Below are 16,925 nucleotides of genomic sequence, written 5' to 3'. Positions count from 1 at the left end.
CTTTGCATCCCGATGGGACCACGCAGGCTGTGCCGGGACCACGCAGGCTGTGCCGGGACCACGTCCTCCATGTAGTGCTGCAGGGGAAGGGGACTGGTGGGCAGCCATGGGCGTGTGGAGCATGCAGGAATGCAGTCACGGCTAATTAGAAAGGCTTTTTATTTCCGTATTGCCACGCTTACACTGGGTTCTCTTCCAAGAGCAGAAATTAGTTCATGTGGAAACAACAATCAAAACACAGTGATTTCTGAGACCCCCTCCCCAGTCCCTCCAGCACATTTAGGTGAGCCTCGTGGTTTCCCTGATCCACTTCACATACTTGGCGACCTTGGTGTAGATGCCGTACTTGCCCGGCTTGGCGCACTCCTCACCCCAGCTGGTGACCCCTGTCAGAAACCAGGTCTCCCCGATGCTGTTGGTGTAGGGCCCGCCACTGTCCCCCCCACACGTGTCCTTGCCCCCGGCCGTGTAGCCGGCACAGAACATGCTCTGCAGGATGGTGGTGGAGGTGCTCTTCAGGCAGGTCACCCGGTCCACGAAGGGCACGGTGAGCACCTGCAGGATGACGGCGGAGCGGCCGCGGTACAGCATGCTGCCCCAGCCGCTCACCGTGCCCGGCCCGTTGCTCAGCAGGTTGTTGGTGAAGTCCCGGCTGCCGATGCAGATGGGGGTGACGTAGCTGTTGAAGGTGAGCGGCTGGTCCAGCTCCAGCAGAGCGATGTCATTGTGGTGCTTGTTCCTGGTGCGGTTGTAGGCGGGGTAAGGGAGGATTTTAACCACCTGCCGCCACTGCTCTGTGTGGTCGTCCTCCTTCGTGTTGTATTCACCTGTGGAGATAAAGGTGTGGGCTTGGTGACAGCCGTGTCCTCCTGCTGCCATCTCAGTGTTCCCACAGCCCAGTCCCGCAGCCAGCAGCGTGGCACCAGGCCCGTAGCAGCGCACATCGCCGTTACACGTGGCAGCCATCACCACAGATGATGAGAAATACAGAAATACAGACCGAGTGACTGCAGCCCAGAGGGTTTTGCCAAAGCGTGTGGCAACGTGTTCTCTGAAGTGAACACCCTCATGACAACGCTGCCCTAGCACCAAAGGGAAAGGTGCTCTAGAGTTACAAATCTCTGTTAAAAACCGCTGCTCATTAGCCACCTGCCCCTCTGCAGACCCACAGCTGGTGGGGCTGTAGGGGTAGCACTGCCCCATGGGTCCCTGTGCCCAGTTGCAGGGTGCAGCTGCCTGAGTGCCTGTAACTGGCTGCTTACCCCCCACCCTGCGTGACATCAGGTGGAGGGAGAGGAATGCTGTGGGGCTTGGCTGGGGCATCTGGTGCTGAGCCGAGCCCCTGCCTCACCCACGGCCCGGTGATGCTGAGAGCAGGATGGCTTCTCTCAGCCCCGGAGGCACAGAGCGTTTAACCCATCCTGCAGCATTTCCCCATGCTCTGCTGTGATCTCCACAACATCCGATCTCCTCTAAGCAGCATCTGCAGCAGCGCCGGTTGTGTCCTGTGCCTGTTTGTGCCCGTGTGTGCCTGCAAGGAGCGACAGCACCCAGTAAAGAGGTGAGGCGGTGCTCCCAGCTGCCTGGTCGAGGTGGGGCTGGTGGCTGTGCTGCTGCTCTGATTGCTATGGGTTTATTTTTTTGCTGCAGTAGCAGTGTGAGTGTCAGCTTTTTTGCAGACTGCGTTTCCACAATGTAAATGCAAGAAGTGGGGGAGACTTTGAGAGGGTTTTACTTGTGTGACAGCTGCTTGCTATTGCTGGGGACCCATAAATATGCTTCAGTGATGAAGGCAGAGAGGCAAAGAATTAGGGCTGAGAGTGCTTCTTCTATCTCTGCTATCACTCTGTGGGCCTCCCAGTATGCTATAAACAAAGCTGAACATTTAGCATGAATGGAGGTGAACGATTCACATGCTACCCGTGCACTGTGCATGGTGTGAGTACAAATCAAGCAGTTCCTGAAACCCTGCAAAACCATGTTGTGCTCACTTGATTTGCTACCTGCCCCATCTCCTGCCCTGGAAAGAGAGCAGTGCTGCAGGGCGGTGTGCAGGCAGTGCATGGGGAGCTGGCTGACAGCAGAGCTGAGCTGGGAAGGGGAGGGAGCTGGTGTGCAGATGCAGTGAACACAAAACATCTGTCTGGGGAAACGTGCTTTTCTGGGGGAAAGCATTGCACTGAGAATTGTGTACTTTCTCATGTTTGTGGGTGCAGTGCTGAGTTTTGTGCCTGAAGGCAGGTAGGGAAATAAAGGAGCTATGTGCAAGCTGCAAGCCTCCTGTTGCCTGCACAGAGCAGGGCTCTGGTCCCACAGTACAAGCACCATGGCGCAGCACAGCTCACAGCCAGGGCTCAGCTGTGCTGCTGCAGAAGGTGAAGATGCAGATGGAGTCCTCTTGATAAGCCAATTTCTGTAGATACAAATTCAGTGTTTCAAGGCTCAGGTAGAATCTCATTTTTGTCAGTAATACAAGAAAGTGAGATTCTTCCCTGCCTCCTCTGAACATTGCCTGTAGCTGAGACCAGCTCCATCAGCGTGCTTCCTGCACTGGGTAATCATACTGGAGGGAAACAAGTAATTTGGGGAAGATAACTCTGCCATAGCTGTAAAACATGGCATTGCACTGCTTGCCAAAGCCCTGTGCTGAATGATCAGCAGGCAGCGTGGAACAGCTGGGTACCAGGAGTGGGGGGGGAAAACACCATTTGTCAAGGAGGGATAAATTAGTTTTGCGAAGCTGCAGCACCCCATGCCTTGCAGCCGGGCCCTGCTGCCCCTCTGAGCTCCAACAGAACCTGCTGGAGAGGCATGCTGCCTCTGGGGCGCCCCCCTGCAGTTGGGCTGAGCCGCTGGAGTCACTGAGCTGCGGTGCCACCCACAATGCTCACCTGCCACAGCCGTGACGTTGTCCCCTGGCTTCAGGCAGTGCGCTGCTGTCACCACCCATTTCTCATTGATAATGGACCCTCCGCAGAAGCCCAAACCGCTGCTGTCCACCAGATGAACCTGCAGGAGCAGAAGGAAACAGCAGCTGTGGGGTTTGTGCCAAGAGGGTGGGTTTGGCTGTAGGATGGGTTGTGTTAAATTGCACAGAGCTGGTGCTGCCCCAGCCATGCCAGGAGCTGCTCCCTGCTTGTCCCCGTGCCCCCAGCCCTCTTTGTCCAGCGCTGTTCACACACTGTTGGTGCCATGCTGCACTTGCCCCTAGATGACTCCTGCTCCAGGCTGGGGGTCAGACAGCCCCAGCCTAGGGCTCGATTTTTGGATAGTCCTGTGGAGAGCCAGGAGTTGGAGCCAATGACTCTTACCTGTCCCTTCCAACACAGGGTATTCTATGATAAACTCCACTTTAATGCACTTTCCCAAATACGCTTCCATGCACACCTCATAGGAGTGCTTTCCAATGACCAGAGAAGCAGGAGCTAAGATGCTAAATCCCTGTACCATACGAGCATCCGGTGCCCTCCTACTCACAGGACCCAAGCCAGGACATCCCTTACGCTAAAACTTCTAATTAAATCCATCAGGCGACTCGTTGAGCTGTACTGAAAAGATGGATTTCCTTTCTGTTTCACCCATTTTGTCCTTCCCACGCGGCACGGCATCCCGCCAGGCTTTCTCCTGCCCTCCCTGCAGCCGCTGGCGCCGCTCCCGCAGCGGCAGCTCCCCGCTCGGCCGTTCCCAGCCGCCAGCCACGGGATGGCAGCACCGCTCGCTGCTCGCAGCCTGGCCCGCTGGTCGATGCTGGCTTTCTAGGACTCTTTTCTGAGCCCTGCAGCCATCCCGGGCCCTGGGGAGCGCACAGCATCCCTCCTGCGTGCTGCCTGACCTCTGCGGGATGGGCACCCTCACCTGCCAGGTGACCAAAGGGAGAGCAAAATAATTTGGGAGGATTGTGTCCGGTGAGGTGGAGGTCCTCGTGGGCGCAGCCAGCCTCAGTGGGCTCATAGTAAGTGAATATGCTTTTGTTGTGGGTGCTGATTTCTTAGGTTTAGATTTCTGGTACTCCTCCTGGCTGACCTGCATGAATGGGCCCTATGGGTCATTGCCACAATCAGCACTGGTCTGTGCCAGGGCTTGCAAGAGAACAGAATCAGAATATTACTTTGAAAAGAGATTTCCCATCCATTCAGAAAGGCTTCATCAAAAATGGAGCTGTGTAGCCCTTTGCCAAGCATGCTGAAGCCTCTCTGACTTTTAGTTGTTTGCCAGGATAGACTCCCAGTCTGAAATGTTGCTGCTGTGGCATAAATCCATCTGCAGAGAGAAGCTGCATTCCTATGAGATGGGAGCTCTCATACCAAAGCAGCCTTGGAGGCAGGTTTCAATGTGATGGAAGGTGAGCATGGATGCAGAGGGAGCTAATGGCAGTGAATGACGGGGGCACGTGGGAGCAGCCCATACCTGCCATGGCAGCTGGCCCTTCACGCTGTCGTATCCCCCGACCACACGGGTGTCATTCTTAGTTATCGGCACGATCCTGGCAGGGGCAGCGGTGGTGATGGTGGTGGTGGTGGCAGTGGGGAGGAAGGGGGGCAGCTCTGTGGTGTCGAGCGCTTCGTCGTGAGCGTCGTCCTCATCGTGGGCCGTGATGTTCCAGCGCTCAATGGTGTTTTCGGTGCGGGTGACCTTTCCTCTCATCTCCGGAGCTGTGATCCTCCCGCAGGGATATGGCACTGGAGGAGAAGTGGATGAGGTTATGCCTGGCAGTGCAATGACTCGGAGTGTCACAGCAAGGGAAGGAGCAGGCGAGGAGATGCGTGTGAATGAAATGATCGGTGCCCAAAGCGTCCATACAGACAATTTGCAAGAGCAACAAAAGCAGAATGGGTTTTAGATGTGAATTGCGAGCTACTTTTATAAAGAAGGAAGCTTGCAAGACAGAGGGCACGCTGGACAGGGCGGCACAGCTGAGCCTTTATTTAGCAGAGCACAGGGGAGCGTGCCTGGGAGCTGTGTGTTGGGCAGCCCGGCTGTTGGCTGACATTTCTGCAGCTAGTTGCTCCAGAACAATGAATGTCCAGCTGGGAGAGGGCAGGAAATAATATCTGCCAGTTGTACAGATAATCCTGCTTGGCACCAAGGTGAGGAAAACATTAATAAACTCATGCTTGAGTTTAGATTTTCCTGTTAATGAAGACCTCATCTGTGGGCTCATTTCAGCTGAGCTCTTCCCGTTTCTCTCCTATGTAATGTGTGCCGAGTTCCTGCTGATAGTGGCAGTCAAAATAGTAAATAGCATCAGGCATTGTCTTTGATCGGAAAAGCTTTTGACAGCACTGTGCAAACAAACATTGGTGTAAAATCAGATGTGAGCATGGCCTGCAGAGATTTCACATTTGCTTAAAAAGTCCACCTTAGGAGTAGGGCTCCAATAAGTGCTCAGTGAGGGAAAGCTCTATCAGGAGGCTGGGTTGGGAATGAAGGCTTCAGAGCCAAGAAATGTTAAGCTTTTGCAGGAAGAGTAATTACCCAACCTGAAGGATGGTGTTATTGCTAGCAGTGAAACTTTCTGGTGCAAAGAATGTATCTCCGCTAGCAGAAAACAAAGAAAGTATCTCAGGCTGAGAGTCTCATTGCTGAAAGCCAGACCTTCAGGAGTTCAACCCATTCCTGTGCAGGCTCCTGCCTGCCAGCCAGGTAGCATGTCAGCTACACTCACATGTTGGATATATGATGGTACCAAATGTTACACTGAGCTTAATTGACAACATTTTTTCTCTTCTCAGTCTCCTCTCCTCTGCTGAGTGTGCGTGGCTCAATGAACTTGCTGTGTTGGGTTGGGATTGAACAAGCTGGTGTTGTTTGAGCTGTTTTAACAGCCTGGGAGTGGAGAAAACTCAGGGAATATGATTTACAGGATGAAAGATATTCTGTTGTCTCATAATAATTTGGGACATCCTGGGTGGAGGATGAGTAATGAAGTAGTAGCTATTGGAAGAAATAGCTCAGCTAGCTCAGGTTGAATGGCCATCTGTGTATAGCCAAGCATAATAGTTATGTCTCCAGAAAATTACAGATCCACATCTGGAAATATGAGATGTGCCTTTGTGAGCAGCCCTCTGAAACAGGCATTTGCCTTCTGTGTGAAGTTCCGGACACCTGAACTCCTCTCCACGCACCTAGGCTAAAGAAAGGATGCTTAGACAGTGTCTTCCATGTGCAGCCTCACATCTGCCATTGGGAAAGTGCAGCGTCAGGCTCTTCACATCTGCTAAGCAAGTGAACAAGGTTGGCTTCCAACAGAGCATCTAAATTCTCTGAGATTCTTAAACCCAGGAGAAGACCTTGGAAACTTTAACCCAACTCTCTTAGAATGCATTAAGGTTTAACCTGCAGGTTTACAGGACTTTCCATCTTCATGAAGCTTGTAGCCACTGGCACAGGAGCACACAGCCTTCTGCGGTGGGTCATGCCTGCAGAAGTGCTCACAGCCCCCATTTTTTGTAGCACAAGTAGAGTCTGAAAGAAATAAAAATGAGATGCTGAAAGCTCTTTGACATGGTCCTGTGGCAGCTGTAGGGACCTGGCCTTTGGCCTTTGGCCTCAGCCTGTGGCTGCCTACAGCTGTGCCAAACTGTGCTTGGTGTCCTCTTGCAAATCCCCACCCTATTCATGGTGAGGGAGTGCTGAGCACCTCTTTGGGACAGCAGGGTAAGGAAATGGCCATGAGGTCCTACAGGAAGTGCTGCTGAGCCCCAGCAATCCCTGCATATCAATCTCAGTGCAGTCAGAGCCACTCAGCCCTGCAGAGCCATCCGAAATTTGGCAGCCCCAAAGGACTGCTGTAAATATTTGGTTAAGAGCCACGTGATTTCCCCACTATTGTGCTCCCCTCCAACCCCTGTGCTTACGGAAATCCAGCTGTAGTGCAGGTGCCAGCAGAGAGCACCCCGTGTCCTTTAGGTGCCTCAGGAAAGCTTTGTCTTAGGATTACTGCTGGGCTCTGAATTTGAAACTACATGCAAACCACATGCTCTTCCTGACACACCAATAGATCGGTGCAGCCTGGGGTGGAGGACCCATTTCAGTCAGACTGCTTTCAGCATCCATAGGGCAGCCATGGCTCGGTGAGCATCCCAGTGCACAGCAGGTGCCTCTTCCCACCCCTCACTGCCGCCCCTCCATCCCTCAGAGGTGGAAATCCTCCCATCTGCAGGCACCCTTTTAATTCTCAGCGAGTTTTCAGATCTCTTCACAGCAGATTAACTCCACTCCCACCTCCTCAAGGACACCTCCCTTCCTGTAGTCATTTTAATGCCATCATTTACTATTTTTACAGAGATCCTTTTCACGCCTCATTTCGGGCGCTATTTTTGTTTCTGTCTCGCTTCCATGAGAAATCTGCAGTGAGCCTATTTAAATTTGATGCAGCTTTGAAATGCTCTTTTTAACGTACGCTCCTCTCTTGCCAGAGCAGAAGCACAACTAGAAAGAGAATCTTTTATTAGTGCAGTGAGTCTAGCACATTATGCGAGTCGCACAGCCTCTGATTATATTATAAATATAAGAGCTGAATATCCCTCTTGCTTAAATTATCAGCTGTTTGGTTTTCATAGACTCCTCAAGCCATCAGGAAAATATTTGCCTTTTGTTTGCCTTTAGAATCAAGATTGCTGGTGGTAATTAGGACTACTACGTTATCAGGGGGCCGTGGCGGGGAGGTTGCCATGGTCCTGCCACACTCAGCATCTGGCGTGAGGATGGAAGGGAATGAGAGCGCATGGGGTGAGTGAGCCCCATGTAAGAGCATCTTGGTGCTCTGAAGGGGATGGCAGAGGAGGGAGACATCTGCTCCTAAACCCTAAAGCACATCCCTCACGGTCCTGCTGCTGCAGGCTAAACGAGCACATTCATGCAATGTCTTACAGCAAGGTGCAGCGTGTCTGAAACAGCCCTCGATTAGGATGAAAATCGTTATGCCCACTTTGATCAGATGGGATTTCAAAGAAGGCAGAACAAGCACAAGACATGCCCCTTGTACATACCTATCTCGCAGTTTCTGCCTCCATACCCAGGTGGGCACATGCACTCATAGGAACTTACTCCATCCTTGCACACGGCTCCATTTTTGCATGGATTGGAGTTACACTGATCTCCATCTTTGAGAGAAGACAGGAGAATTAACAAACACGAGTGTCCACCACGTCTGGTGGTGGCCAAGGGCAAGCCTGCTGTTGAAGACAAGCAGGAGGCTGCATGCCTTCCATCTTTGTGGTAGGAAACAAGCGCAGCTGTGGCACACAATTGCACAACAAGCAGCGTCAGCACTGGGGGAACATCAGCAGCAGTGCTTAATCCAAAGGCCCAATTATGTACACTGTCTCCTATTGGGTTAGTTCTACTTTTTTCATCTCACTTATGTGATGTCTCAGCAGGATCTCATGTCCTGGCTTGGTTGCACAGCTGAAGTTCAAAGACTTGTCTCATCGAGAGTGGTTGGGTTTTACTCATCTGAATTTGTTTGAACACTGCTGTCCCTCTGTGTGTGTTGGGTCTGGAGACCTCTTTGAATACTAGGGCTGTGAGCCTACGTCATTGGTTTCTTTCTAAACATTTCACTACGATTAGCAGGTCTCGATTTTTTCTTAATGAGCCAAGGCTTTTATTCACCCAGTTGCCTGCATTTGAGAAACGAAGGAGTAGAAATGCCTGATATTGCAAAGTCGGTGGTCTGGAGTAAAGAGTAAAAAAGCAACATTAAATCACAGGAAAGGGTGCTTTGAAATGGCGATGCAACAGCAGTAAGGAACAGGCATGTCCTACCAGTACACCTGGCCATTAACAATGCCTTGAGGAAGGTGCTGGAATGCAGAAGGCAGCCTGCAAACAAAGACAGAATGGGACTGTCTTGCTTAAGGTGTGATGTTGGGGTTGGCACAGATGGTTCGGATAGGACGATGATTGCTGCTGCTGGGGTTTGGTAGCTCAGGTGTGAGCAGTGAGATCCTGTAAACTGAGCAGTAGAGCAGGTCTCTGGATGACAGTGAATAGATGGTGTTCATTATTTCTGGGGGGCTAATTGGTTCCAGTAACAGAGAAATAAATGCAGTGTTGAATTTCATCAGTTGGTTTTTGTAGTGAAAATGCTAAGTTACAGCCTGAAGCAGTGATTGAGCACCTGGTGGGAAGGCAGAGCCAGCCCAGGAGCTCAGGTGTATGCAGTGCACCTGAGTGACTGGGAGGGATGGAGCCAGGATCCACCCCTCCCCAAACCTCATCTAAGGGTTGGCAGTGGAGGTGAGGGAATCTAGTTGGAGATCCCTGCATACCTGAAGCCTTCTGAAGGTAAGCAGCTTCTTTCCTTTATTTCTGTGCACGTGGTTGTTGCATTTGAGCAAATCCTCACTTGCTGTAGCCTAGGACCTTGCTGCTGTGCTTTCCATCGCGTTACAGTTTTTCAGAGGACAGTCCTGCAATGCAGGACTGAATAACTTCCAAATAATCTGAATTATTGAAGGTTTTTTAGTGAGATGTTCTGGGTGCTTTGCCAGTCTACGAAGCAGTTCAGTAATCAAAATGTACTTAAAATTTGTTTTAGATGTTTTGGTGGGCATTAAAATCTTTTTGATAAGGAGTCATTGGGGCTTGGGGTTGAAAAGGAGGAAATAAATGCTGGGGGGGGAAAAAAAAAGGTAGAGAAGCAAAGCTTTGGGACCACTGGTGTGAACTGCAAACAGCTGTTTGCTGTGACCATATTGAGGGTCCATTTAGTGTGGCGTTTCCAGGGGTTCATACTGAGCCTGCGTGAGGCTGTGTTCTATCTGGAGATCTCTGCTTGAGAACAGAGCATTTACTACTTGGAGGGGTGTTACCTCTTACTATCTTGCTCTGCTCTGTGCTGCAGCTGAAAACAGAAGCCCAGAAGGTGACCTGGGCTCACTGTGTGAACTACTTTTATTTTCTTTTCTAGTGAGATTTGTGCTGTTTGTTCCAAAAAACCCTGCTTCTGTATAGAAGAGGCTAAGTAATCTTTTTTTCCTTGTGTTTCTTATACAAATGGGATGGGCATAGGCTGAGCAACCACAGTGTTCAGAGTGTGTGACTCTGTGATAAAACAATTTCTAAATGCTGAAAAATATTTCTTTCCATAAGCATCTGGTTATGCACTGAGAGATGAATGTTATGCATGTGGATGTGAAGAATGCAGCTCTTACCAATGTATATTTTCCAAAATTCCATCTGCAAAGGAGAAAAAAAAATAATTCCCTTGGTTTCTGTTTCCTGGGCTTAAAGGAGTGGCTCTAAAGCTTAAAGGCTTGAAGGGAAGCAACTGCCTCAGTAGTCCCAGTGGTGAGCACCCACCCCCTAACGAGGTTTCCCAGCCCAACAGATGGATTGTGAATGATATCCAAGGGGTGATGGGGTTGCCCTTGCTCTTCAGTCCTCCCCCGTCTGTGCTTCACCCCAGCACTCCATACAGGTGAGGTCCAGATGAAGGCTTTTGGCTGTTTTGCAGCAGGGTTACTCACTGTTTTCTCTGTGTTCTCAAACACTTCTCGGGCTTCTTCAAAGCTGCATTTTTCTTCTATGCATTCTCTCTCGAGGTTCCCAGGAATAAACTCTTCCAGCCTGTTTGAATTGCCTCGCCTTGTCCTGCTCAGAACTGTGTTCGCCTCTTTGTTCTCAATAAAGACTGCAATTGGAAAAGAAAGCCAGGCTGCAGAGTGGCCATGGGGCGGGCAGCAGGGCTCTGCTCTTCCACAAAACCCTTCTCATGAGTTCATCATCTCTCATTGCCCCACGGCCAGTGATGTTTCGGGAGCATTACTGCCTACTTTAAGTTTCTTCGGTGTCTAATTTAACTGGGGAACCTGGAATCAAAGCAGTGGGTAGGTGAAACTGGCTGATGGCAGGGTGATTAGGAGCACTGAAGTTTAGCAGATGGTGTGAATTCCTCTTATCACAGATAGGACTGAACCGGAATAAGCTATTAAAGAAGGGAAAACCAAAGGTTTTCTCATGCTGCTGCTTAGAGACATCTTGTTTGAACACAGAAATTGAGGCAAGGTGGTGTGAACACTGCTAACTCCAGACTGCTGACCCAAGGACCAGAGGGGATGTCCAGGTTGTCACCAGCTTTTCAATGCGGCCACCTGGTGACGTGGTCCATCGTGCTGCTACCACATGTGCTCTCCCAGCCAGCACTGACCTTGCTCCCTAGGTTGGAGGAAGCATTTCTGTCTCTGTGCCAATGCAGTGCTAATTGTTTTTGCAACGATTTTAATCACTATAAAGGCAGCTTGCACCTTTGCCTTCCTCATGCTTTCAGTTAAAAAGAATTGTTTGGCACTAGATATTATTGATGGGTGAAAAACTCTGGCTTGGTTTAAACAATACACCTTCCATGGGCTGTCTGATCCCCTTCCATCTGCAAGACTGGGGCTTATATATGGTATACAAAAGTCACTGGAAAGTCATTCTCTTCCCTCCAGCATGTGTCACAACCTCTGGTGTGAGCCCAAGCTGGGCTGAAAAGGTTGGATTGAGCGAGATGGAGCAGCCTTCATTGGTTTTGTAGCCCTGTTGGATTCTCCTTGAGCCTGGGGAACCAGACATGGGCACAGCTGCATGCCTCTGATTGTGGCTGCATTTCATTAGGTCTGCTTCATTTCTTCTTGGTGGAACATGCTAGGCAACTGCCATAATTAACCCATTTAATGGGGAGATCTAATTTTAATGAAAACAACTTCACCTCCATCAGACCCATCTTGACTTTCCTGATGTTTACTAATCCCACGTTCTGCTTTATAGGCAGAACTTGATTTGAACTGAAAGTGGCAGGCTCATGGGGTCACGCGCAAGGTGCTTGCCCTGGCTGGAAATGATCCTCCCACCAAGCATACGCTCATGTGTGGCTTAGCAACTTCTAAATCAGTACCTGGAAAAGTGAGGGGGTGTTTGGGCTGGCGATGAGGCCTGTCCTGTCACCCGAGTATTAAATTGTCTAGGAAATACACCTGGGTGGATGGTGACTCTGTTCACTTTCCATTCATAAGCAAACACTTTAGAAAAGCACTTTTTTTTTTTTCTTCCTTGTTATACCTGTTACTTGCAATGTTTTAATAAAAGAAGAAAGGCCTTGCACCAGCCAAGTACTCACACTGGAAGTGAACCAGGCTCTGCTGGAACTGTTGCTGCTACAGATCAATCATGCAGCAGCCTGCATTACTATGTGTGATTACCCACATCCATCAACTACTCTATCGTGTCTACAGTTTTGGCTGTACCTTACAGTCTTTGTTAAATGCATGCTGGGTTTGGCTTTAAACATTTCCCACACGGCAAGCCCAATGACTGTTCTGTGGATGTCAGTGCTGTATTCCAGGAAAAAGTGATGGCACGCAGAAGCTGTGGCTGTTACTCCACCAGTGACATGTTCCCTGCTTTCCCTTTTGTGTGTGGGTGCATGTGCTCTAAATGGCTGAATCGAGCTCTGAAAGCTGTACGATTTCAAGAGAAATCCCATTCTTAAAATTAATCCCTGTGAAACTTTCTGTGTAAAAATCAGCATAAAATCTGGGGGAAACAAAAAAACCCAACCAAAAACAAAAAGCAGAGCTTCAAATAGAGGAACTCTAAAATGCTGCAGTTCCACTGATCCCTTGTCTCTCGTGAGACAGCACAAGTTGTCCCACTGTGAACTGACAAACGGACCCTCTATGTGTGCCAGTAACCCCCACCCCCAGGAGCAAAGGATTTCCTAGGTTTTAAAATGAACCCACCTGTACTTTCGGCACCAAGAAAAGCTTCCAGAAGACAAAAGGAGAGTATGAGGGGGATTTTTGCCATCTTCCTCCCACTGCCCAAATCTAGGAACAAATTGTTCGGGTGGTGGAGCTCGGTCAATAGTTCCAAAGTGCAAGCTCCTGTTTATTTGCTCTGGGTAACCCTTTAATTTAAGGTCCCCAGATGTGCCATTGCTGAGCCTTGGAATGACAGTGAGGGTGTTATTTGAGGGGACACTTCCATGCTGAAGAAATGTATTAGTTAGCTGCAGCCTTAGGGGTCATCTGATGCCCTATAGGATATTGCTGCCAGGTTTGGAGGTTGAGCAAGGCGCAAGAATACATTAAGCCAGCTTCAGGAGCCTCTTCAAAGCACTGGATTGCCCATTCCCATCCAGATGATGTTATTTGCCACATAAAATCCACAGTAGCGCTTTCAAAGCCTTCAGCAGAACCCACATTTCAAAAAGGGCCAGCACAGATTCACTTGGAGATGACCTAACAAGTGCTGTCACTGGAGCAGGGAGAGCAACCAGACTTCTGGCTGCAGTTTCACCAACCGCTCCTGCTCCAGACTGACCAAAAATAAGGTTTCTATCCAAAGCCTTTAATGTTTAATGGTGTGTTACTTATAACTCTTAAGAAACCATTTCTTCCCTTTTGACTTTTCCTTAATGTGAAGGTGAGGAATTTCTTTGGGAAAAGTAGTGGATACTGTAAAAAAAAAAAATGAAGCATTCATTTCTGGAAAGGTCAAAACAAAGTGTGCTCAAAGCTCTCCCCTCCTCTCTTTCCTTGAGGAGTTGTAGGGAAAGCGAGCTGACATCATTCACCCTACTCTGGAGAGGGCTTGTGGGCTTCATGCCAGCAACCTGCTCCTTAAAACCTGCTTCCCAGTTTCAGCTTGTCCTGTGCACAGTGCAGAGCTGGTGTCCAATGTCACACCCATGCGTGATGGAGGCTAGCAGGCTCTGTCGGCTTGTTAAAGCACAAGGGCTGGAAGAGGAGCTGGCAGCTCTCAGTAGTTCCCAGCAAAGGAAGATGGATGCTGTGCTGTTGTCAAAGCAAGATGGATATTGTGCTATTGTTGATGCAAGATAATCCCACGGTGCATTTCACAGCGCCACGAGCGCTCCCCGGCAGGCTGGCTGCTTTGATGGGAAGCAGTGTGCTGTGCTGGATGTGCTGCATCTCGCAGGCTGGAGAGCACTCGGTTGCTCTGAGGCTACAGCAACCCTTGGGTAGTTGTTAAGAGTGTTTGCTTGAGCTTGTGAAACACCAATTCTGTTCAATCAGTCAAAAATGTAAAAATGTTCCTTTGTGCAGCAAACGTAAGGAACATTTATGGGTGCATTGTACGCAGAAGGGAGCATCAGCTGTAGGTAAATAGGAGATGCTGAGTTTGAGTTACAGCTCTGTGAGATCTGTGCTGCCTAGGTAGAAAAAATCCTATATTTTTCTTTCCTTGAGTAAACAAAAGGTCCTCAAACCAATAATTCATCTTGTTTCCTCTTGCTCCACTTGAAATGATCTTTATTCATCACTGGCAGTAGCTTTTGTTATCAAATTTCTGTGGCGGATAAATGAGTTTGGATGAGGTAATGTGCTACTGATGTAAATTGAATGCAAAGTGAAGAAGGTAACGATCATCTCTCATTTTCTGTGCATAAGAAAATGCAAATGGGAGAAAATAAATAGAGCTAAAATGCTGAAACAATACATCTCCTATCAATAAAGAAGAGTGTAGAGAATGGCCTGCCATAACAGAGGATAATTGAAATCTCATTACTGCAAATATTTTACTTCAGAACATAGGTCAGTCAAATAATTTTTGGTTTATTGTGCATATTTCACATGTAATGCTATTTGCAACATTATGGCTAATTAATCTCCACAGAAAATGCCAGAATCATTAGAATAAACAAGGCTATTAACACAAATAATTTTTATTGTTTACTACTATTGCTGTCAAATCCTGGAGCACCAAATTGAAAGCTAAGTGTTTATTTTCATTTATTTTGAAACCAAAATCCCCAGAGTCGTGATTGCCACCGTGAGCTCTTTGGAGATGAAAGCTTTGTTGTTTAGGTGGATGACATCAATTAAATACCTGATCTGGGTTTGTTTTGATTTGGTGTTCTCTGCTCTCAAATGAAGAGCATTGAAAATGCACAGTCAAACTGTGCTTCTTTCTATGAAGAGGCTTTCTATGAGATGTCCCTTCTGCTTTGGGGCTATTTTTGTTTAAGGTGATGTTGCAGCAGAGGAGGTTTGCGTTGGACGTTAGGAAAAACTTCTCAGAAAGAGGAGAGAGGCACTGGCATAGGCTGCCCAACCCTGGAGGTGTTCCACAACTGTGGTGATGTGGAACTGAGGGATGTGGTTGTGGGCATGGTGAGTTGGGTTGGGGATGGACTTGGGGATCGTAGCACTCTTTTCCAACCTTAATGATTCTATGATTCTGCTCCCTAGGCTATGAGGAAAAGGTTTTGGTGCACTGCTACCTTTTTCTTCTCCTTTTGGGTCTTATTGGCTTGTTAGTTGTAAATCTTGTTGTTTTCAATGTCCACGGTTGGAGTGAAAAATGCAGATTCCTTCTTGGAAGGCAGTGTGAACTTCCTGACCTGAAGAATTGCCAACAAAAAACTGGTAGTGCATTTTTTGGGGCCGGTGTGTTGGGCTGGAGGATGCAGCAGAACATGGAGTGGCAGCAGCTGGCATGTGCTGTAACATCGTGCTCCCAGCAAGGCCATCACCTTGGGCCTCGGAGCTGCTGGTCTTTCAGGGAAGCTCTCCTCTGCAAAGAGAAATGTTTATGAAAAGTCAGAACAAGAAAGGTATTTCCATTTTAATCTGATTTTTTTTTTTTTTTTTTAATGTGCTCTGGCTGCACTGATCAATAATGTTAAACAGGCTGATGGCTTGAGGATCTTGTTAAAGGATTGTTCATAATCTCCCTTGTCTCCAAATGCATTATTTTGTGTGAAAAATCCTTCTCAAAACCTTAAGCAAATTTCAATTTGCCTTTGCCCTCTAGACAGCTGTGGTAAGTAATCTTTCCTCAACCAACAGCAAACAAGCTATTTCTGAAATAGCAGTGAAAGTAATGCTTGGTCTTCATCTTCTCCCCCTCTTTATTTGGTTAGTGTGAAGTCTCAGGCCGTTCTCTGTGGGAAATTACCCAAACATGGAGGCAGCACAGCCATCATGCCCTTTGCAGTGCTGATTATCCCATTGCAATGATTAACTTACTAGAGAAAGTAGCAGTGATGGCAGCGTGCGGTCAGTTTGTGCAGGAGCAGGGTTGGCTCTCAGCTCTGCAAGCTTCTCCCCTACTCTCTCATCCATCTCAGGGCTTGTAGTTCCTGTGTTGGACACTCTTATTTTGCCTTCACGTGGAGGTTCCATAGCCTGTGCCAAGGAACAGACTCCCCTTGCTGAATTCCCTCTGGACGCATCCATCCCAGTTAGCATTTAGGCTCTGTCCCCCTCATTTTATTCAGTTTTTAATTAGACTCTTGCAAAGGAGCACAGAGCAAACTCTGCTTTCATCTGGGAGATCCAGTGGCTGTGAAATATTTACTGGAAGTAAATAACTGTCAGAAAAAAAAATAAGTCCCTGACTCTACATGAGCGTAAAAGTGCTTTGAAATAGTCTCATTCAAATAAAAGCTCCTCACGTTGAGTGGCAGTAAGAAACAGCAACACAGGCAAAAAAATTCCCAGTGTAGAAAGTAAACGAAATTACTAATTCATGGAGCAGCACGTTTCACAGTAGCAGCTTTAATATCTTTTTCAGTTTGATTTAAAATAGACAAGATTAAAAGGAAATCTGGATTTAGTTTGGTCATCGTCTTTCAGAAAATAAAGTGCAAGCACAGATAGATGCACCGAGCTGCTGACGTTATTTTAAATTTAGAATTCAGCATCTCCACTTCAAACTGGATAAAGCAATGAAACAAAGCTCTGAGAGTGAAGCAGCTCCTGCAGATTTTGATGGGTCAGCTGGATCACCAAATTCGAACATCATCGTACAGACCAAGAAATAAATTAAACATAAGCTTGAAAGTTGGCTTGCCACTGTGTCTTGGCATGAGATGACACAATCTTTATAATAGGCCAGGCACATATATAGGACAGAGGCTTGTCCTGCTGCAGGCTTGCTGACACAAACGTGAGCTCTGGAGATTGCTT

At 48.3% G+C, this 16,925-nt stretch overlaps 1 protein-coding gene across 1 annotated transcript; it reads right to left on the bottom strand.

The window, feature by feature from the left end:
* Window positions 1–142: 142 nt before the first annotated feature.
* On the bottom strand, window positions 143–12,849 carry F9 (coagulation factor IX). The gene is made up of 8 exons (XM_042824835.1): window positions 12,729–12,849; window positions 10,476–10,639; window positions 10,161–10,185; window positions 7,992–8,105; window positions 6,337–6,465; window positions 4,408–4,679; window positions 2,892–3,009; window positions 143–827 (listed from the first exon to the last, which is right to left on the bottom strand). Exons 1-8 carry the CDS (start codon window positions 12,793–12,795, stop codon window positions 280–282), a joined length of 1,437 nt encoding a protein of 478 aa, XP_042680769.1. The 5' UTR covers window positions 12,796–12,849; the 3' UTR covers window positions 143–279.
* Window positions 12,850–16,925: the final 4,076 nt, after the last annotated feature.

This window comes from Centrocercus urophasianus, unplaced genomic scaffold, assembly GCF_019232065.1.
Source record: "Centrocercus urophasianus isolate 14NV4802_14NV808 unplaced genomic scaffold, USGS_Curo_1.0 seq_24, whole genome shotgun sequence".
NCBI classification, from domain to species: Eukaryota; Metazoa; Chordata; class Aves; order Galliformes; family Phasianidae; genus Centrocercus; species Centrocercus urophasianus.
The sequence above is the reverse complement of the archived record's forward strand: the minus strand, read 5'-3'. Positions and strand labels throughout refer to the sequence as shown.

What these genes read in the sequence shown, in the direction of transcription:
- F9 (XM_042824835.1), bottom strand. Translation starts at nt 12,795, where the DNA reads ATGGCAAAAATCCCCCTCATACTCTCCTTTTGTCTTCTGGAAGCTTTT. An exon ending in TTGAGAACACAGAGAAAACA is followed by an intron (nt 10,186 to 10,475) that starts GTGAGTAACCCT and finishes TCTCCTTTGCAG; the next exon opens with ATGGAATTTTGGAAAATATA. An exon ending in ATTTTGGAAAATATACATTG is followed by an intron (nt 8,106 to 10,160) that starts GTAAGAGCTGCA and finishes CTTCTCTCAAAG; the next exon opens with ATGGAGATCAGTGTAACTCC.